The sequence below is a fragment of the Monoraphidium neglectum genome, assembly GCF_000611645.1.
Source record: "Monoraphidium neglectum strain SAG 48.87 unplaced genomic scaffold scaffold03227, whole genome shotgun sequence".
Classification (NCBI taxonomy): Eukaryota; Viridiplantae; Chlorophyta; class Chlorophyceae; order Sphaeropleales; family Selenastraceae; genus Monoraphidium; species Monoraphidium neglectum.
Genome location: NW_014010401.1, coordinates 1 through 5,411, shown reverse-complemented (window position 1 = coordinate 5,411; position 5,411 = coordinate 1). Strand labels below are relative to the sequence as shown.

General features: G+C 70.5%; 2 protein-coding genes across 2 annotated transcripts in view; both read right to left on the bottom strand.

Annotated features, from left to right (window-relative positions):
* Positions 1-2,566, bottom strand: part of MNEG_12401 (putative ATP-dependent RNA helicase DDX11) — a gene marked incomplete at both ends in the record, with an annotated part of 4,173 nt that extends 1,607 nt beyond the window's left edge. Inside the window, 7 exons of the mRNA XM_014039128.1 lie at positions 16-140; positions 395-459; positions 637-960; positions 1,276-1,743; positions 1,950-2,065; positions 2,213-2,308; positions 2,437-2,566. Coding sequence (XP_013894582.1) covers positions 16-140; positions 395-459; positions 637-960; positions 1,276-1,743; positions 1,950-2,065; positions 2,213-2,308; positions 2,437-2,566 — 1,324 coding nt within the window. The remainder of the gene's footprint in view (positions 1-15; positions 141-394; positions 460-636; positions 961-1,275; positions 1,744-1,949; positions 2,066-2,212; positions 2,309-2,436) is intronic.
* Positions 2,567-3,537: 971 nt separating this feature from the next.
* Positions 3,538-5,360, bottom strand: MNEG_12400 (hypothetical protein; the record flags this gene model as incomplete). The annotated part of the gene is made up of 5 exons (XM_014039127.1): positions 3,538-3,653; positions 3,872-4,273; positions 4,442-4,652; positions 4,873-5,074; positions 5,248-5,360. 5 exons carry the CDS (start codon positions 5,358-5,360, stop codon positions 3,538-3,540), a joined length of 1,044 nt encoding a protein of 347 aa, XP_013894581.1.
* Between the last annotated feature and the right edge of the window lie 51 nt (positions 5,361-5,411).

Here is a 5,411-nt window from a genome sequence, read left to right as displayed (position 1 = left end):
CCCCGCCCCGCCCACCCGTGATGCTGCTGCCGTGGGCGCCGTTGATGGCGTCCAGCAGGTTGTGGGCCTCGTCAAAGACCAGCACGCTGCCGCAGGGGTCCAGGCCCAGCGCCGCGCGCGCGTCAGGAGACAAAAGGGAGCTGCAGGTGGGGCGGGCGCCGAGAGGGGGGGCAGGGGGGGGGAGGGGGGTGCCGCTGGTCGCACGCGGAGCAGTGGGCTGAGGGGGGGCCGTGGCCGCACGGAGTGTGGTCGCTGCTGCGCACACGGCCAGCTGCGCGCGCGGAGCCGTTCTGCATGAGTGCTGGGTGGCCGGGGCGGCGCCGCAAACAGCGGCACGCCCTCCTCACGCGGGCGGCGGGGCGGGATAAGGGGGACGAGCCCGGCGGGCGCGCACCTGTACGGCGCGAGGATGATGTCGGCTTCCGGCACGGCCAGCCGCGCCCCGTAGTAGGGGCACACCTGCGGCGCCACATCAGCATATGAGGGTCGCGACTGCTTTGACGCCCCCGACACAAGCGGCATGACGGCAGGATTCCAGCCCTGTCGCACCGCATTTGCGCCTCGCGGCTGCACGATCGCCATTCACGGGTCAAAGGCGGTTTGACCGGGAGGTCTCCAGGCCGGTGCAGAACATACCTGCTGGCTGCGCCCCATACGTGCCAGCTCCTCCACATCCGCCGTCGCCGCCAGCACCGCGCCCTTGAAGCCCTCCATCGCGCCGCCCTCCCCCCCGCCGTCCCCGCGCCGTGGGAGGTACGGGCAGCCGCCGCCTCCCCCCGCGCCCTTCCCGCGCCGCCGCCGCGCCGCCGCCCCCAGCTGCGCCAGGCCGCTGGCGCCGCCGTCCGCGGGGCCCGCCGCTGCCGCGGCCTTGCGGCTCTTGGAGCCGCCGCCGGTGCGCTTGGTCTGCTGCAGATCCATGCAGCGCTCGTTGATGGCCGACAGGTCCCCTAGCTTGGTCACCTGCAAACGGCCAGATGACATGCCAACAGACGTTGGGGCGGCCGATACAGCTTGTCGACCCAGGGCAGCGAACCCGTTGCATTGGGATGCGTCGGCTACATCCCTTGTCCGCGGCCAGGCTTCAAACCTCTGTTACATAGGCGCGCCGCGATGCCGCCTCCAAATGCGTCCTTGCATGTGATTCGAGGCTACGGCCTCTGCACTACGGCCACCAAGTGCCTTGCAGCTGGGCCCCCCACATGTGGCGATGCGGATGCCTGTTCCCTAAAGGCGCCCGCTCAAAGCAGCTCGAGCTGCTTCCAGCGGCCCACCCACCACGGCCCCCCGCGCCCCAGCAGCGGCCGGCCACCGCCCCTGCCCACCCGCCTGCTCGTTGACGCACAGCGCGCGCCGCGACGCCACCGCCACCAGTGAAAGGGACCCCGCGAAACGCGTGCGCGCCAGCTCCCCGACAAACTGCGACAGCTGCGAGTGCGTCCGGCTGCAGAAGATCACCTGCGGCTTGCGCGGCGGCTGTGGCGGCGCGGCGGCGCGCCCCCGGCCGCCGCCGCCGTCGTCGCTGCTGCCGCTGCTGCTGGCAGCCGCGGTGCTTGGCCGCTTGGCGCCGGCGGGGCTCTCGCTGGGCACCAGGAACTCTGACAGGTCAGCGCCGTCGTCATCCAGCAGGGGGGTGAGAGCCCCTGGCCGCTGCTGCTGCTGCTGCTGCTGTCTCTGCTGCTGTTGTCTCTGCTGCTGTTGTCCTTGCTGCTGCCGCTGCTGCTGCCGCTGCTGCTGCCGCTGGTCCTGCGTCTGGATTCCGGAGGCGCAGACGCGGCAGCAGGATGAATGGGGGATGACGACACATCGCATTGCGATTCTCACAGGGGAACATGAAGCATAGAATGCATACGGGATTGCGTGTGGCGCTGCTTGGCAGGCCTCCAGCTTCGCACCCTGTGTGCATGCTGGCCACATGGTTGCAATGATGCATCCCACGCCCATCCCCGCACCTTGCCATGAAACCTGCCGTGGAGGGGGCCAGCCGGCGTGTCGGACGGCTGCGGGGGCTCCTGCGGCGCCCAGGGGTTGAACGCTCGCATCCACGACGGCAGGCCCGCGCTGGCGGCTGCGGCGCGAGGCGCGGAAGGGGCGGACAGGCGGGTGAATGCACGTTGATGACGTGCGTGGTCGCATGCGTGGCGGATGGGCGCGTCGCAAGCGTCCATTGCAGCGGCCAGCGGCGGCATGCACCGACACCTCGCAGGGTACTCACCCTGTGCCTCCTCCTTTCGTCGTTCCTCCTCGGCGCGCCGCTGATCCTCCAACCATTTGAGCGTGGCGCATATGATGCTGAGGGTCTTGCCAGTACCTGTGCAGGGTGCGCGCGGCCAGCAGTAGCAAATCGTCGGGCCGTCCGCCCAACCCGAGCGCCAGGAGGACCAGCCGCGCAAAGTGCTGCAGACGGTGTATATACCGCACACGCTGCTCTAGACTCACCAGTGGGGCTCTCAAATAATCCAATCTGCCGCTGCTGCAGCGTATCGTACAACGCCAGCATAAACTGGCGCTGGATCTCGTATGGCGCGTGCGGGAACGCTGCCACCACGCCATGCGGATCATCTTCCATCAGTAAATGTGACGGGATGATCACCACATCGCACGGGTGACGGGTCGATCTCACAGATCGGAGGCGCGCAGATCACATTGGTTTCAGCAGTTGTCTACACGAAGAGCTGGGTAGTCATGCGTCGCCATTTGATTGCAGGAAAAGGTACCAATGACGGTCGTTCACGTCCGTCTGAGTGCTTTGATGGAGTTTCGGCAGTGCAATGCATCGCACCCTGGAGGGTCAAAGCGGCCGCCCCATCGGCGCTCCCGGTCTTGAGGCTGTATAAGGACATTCTGGGTCACCGGCTGTCTGCTTTTCGCATTGGACAGGACAGGGAACCAGCCAGCATTTGCACTTTCTGGCGGGCGGAGAGCGGCCAAGCTGGCGCTCAGCCGGCCACACCCGCGCCAATGCCGGCCAGCAGCTGCAGCCGCGGCGTCATTTCCGGCGCCGCCCGCAACGCCGCAACCGCTGAGTCGCTTAGGGCTCGCCGCCGCCACCTCGAGCCGGGGGGATCAAAGAAGGACGGGGTGTGGGGGTGGCTGGGATAGGGTGCAGTCACAGTGACGATCGGAGGGTTTGGAAGGACCAAGGTGCTGGCTCAATCGCTCCAGCCCATCCCTGTCCCTGAGTTGCTACCAGCGCCCCTCCCGTGTGCGAACATGTCTGCGGCCCAACGACCTGCCAGGCCCCAGCCGCGGCAGTCCATGGGCCCAATACCCAAAGCACAAGCCGCGCAGAGACGCTCTCCCCCATGCCCCCTCGATATCGTTTGGCGCCTGCGCGCGGCCAGCAGCTCGCACCCAAGCGCTTCACCCCTGAAAGCGCCGCACGGGTCCCAGCTTCATTAAGGCAGGCGCGTTAGCGCGGAGGGCAGAAAAGACCGATACGCCTTGCGCCATGGGGCTGTTATACCTTGCACCAAGGGCCGGTTACGCCTGTAACCAAGTGCACGCCCCCTAGGCGCCTGACGCCCAGACGGGTCACTCCTAGCGCCCGCCGGCCGGCGCCTGCTGCGATATTCTCGACATCGCCGCAACCGAAGCCGCTGCCCTTATCTCTGGACTGGCCAGCCCCTTGAGGCTCCGCAGGAGGGTATTCAGATCTGGGTGGGCGGGGTGGGGGGGAGGAGGGCGCAGGGCAGCGGGAGCGGCGAGGACGCCGCTGCGTCGGCGGGCGTCGCGTCGGCTGATTGCACCGCAACGTACCGTACACACGCCACCCCCATGCTCGCGCGTCCTGCAGGGTGCGATCGGCCCCGGACGCGAGCAGGCGCGGCCAGTCGGGTGGGCGTGCGCAGGCGCCGCGTGGGGCCGTCCTCACCTGCCAATCCAAACTCGCTGAGCCGCCCGACCGCAGCCTCATTGACGGCCACCAGCACGCCGTTCTCGGCCGCCTGGCTCGAGCCTATCAAGTCTGCTATGACCGCGTTGTGACCACCGCTGCTGCCGCTGCCGCTGCCGACGCCGCCGCCGCTGCCGCTCGCCGCGCCGCCGCCGCCGTGGCCCGGCCGGGCGCCTGCCGGCATGAGCGCCGCGTATACCCGCGCCACCCTGACCAGCTGCGGCGCTGTGAGGCTGGGTACCAAGGCTTCGACCAGCGGCGCGGCTGCGGCGGCGAGCGCGCGGCCGCTCGGGTGCGCCGCGATGCGGTACGCCTCCAGGGTCAGCAGCAGCGAGGTGCGGTCAAGATCAGCCAGCTGCGGCTCGAGCGCCACGGCAAAGGCTGCGCGCGGGCGCGCGAGGGGGGGCGAAGGTAGGGGTTTCGGGCGCGGCGCGGGGCGGGGCGCTCAGCATGCGGAGCCGGCATGCGCATGGTTCGGTGCAGCGGCTCTGAGGGATCCGCGGCATAGCGCCTGGCTGCCCCCGCGGCCGCCGCGCCGGCCGTCCCCACCTTCCAGCGCCGCGTGGCTCGGCTGCGCGAGCTTGACCAGGCTGTGCGCCAGCGTCGCCAGCATCTGCGGCGGCGCCCCCGGCGCAAGCTCCAGCGCGCGTCGCGTGAGCGCCGCCAGCGGCGCCGCCGAGGTGTTGCGGCTGAGGTGCGCGGCGGTGAGCAGCATTGAGACGACTTTCATGTCGAACTCCGATGCGCGGGCGGCGACGGCCTGGGGCGCGGTTTGGGGGCGAAGCTGGGGTCGGGGTCGGCGCAGGCGAGAGCGTCGCGTCACCCCGTCAGCCTGGACTGCGGCCGCCCGGGAGGGCGGCCGGGGGTCGCAGTGATTGCGACGGCCGTCCACTGCTTCGGAGCGTCGTCGGCGCGGCACACGGCACCAGCGGCCGGCGGCGCGCCCCGCGGCCCCCGCCCCACGCCCCCGCGCGCCGCACCTCGTCGATCGCGCCCTGCAGCTCCGGCTGCAGCACCCCGGCCCGCGCCATGCCCCACGACAGCTGCGCGAGGTCGCCGCCCGACGCCGCGGCGATCCGCGCGCCGCCGTCGCTCAGGAGGTGGCGCGCAGCCTCCAATAAGAAGCGGTCGCTGAGGGTGTGGCCGGCCTTTGCCGCTGCATACACCAAATGCGCGATCGGCCTGGAGGGGAAACAAGGGGATGGGGGCGAGCGGGGCGCGTGGCGCTGGGGCAGGTGCTGGTGGGGGCGGCTGAAAGGCGGGGCATGTGTGGAGCAGCGCATAAGCGGGTGCGAATGATTGTGCCTGCCCTTTGTGCCCCCAGAGGCGACTGCGTGCTGCTACGGGCCGCCCACAGGGCCCCCGGCCGCCGCGCCGCTGGACGTGCAGCGGCGCCGCCCCGCGCCCCGGCGCACCTCGCCGGCAGGCTCGGCAGCGCCTTCTCGTGCAGCTGCTCAAGCTGCCGCATCAACCGGGCCAGCTGCCGCGCGCCCCTCGCGCCGCCGCCGGGCCCGTCGAC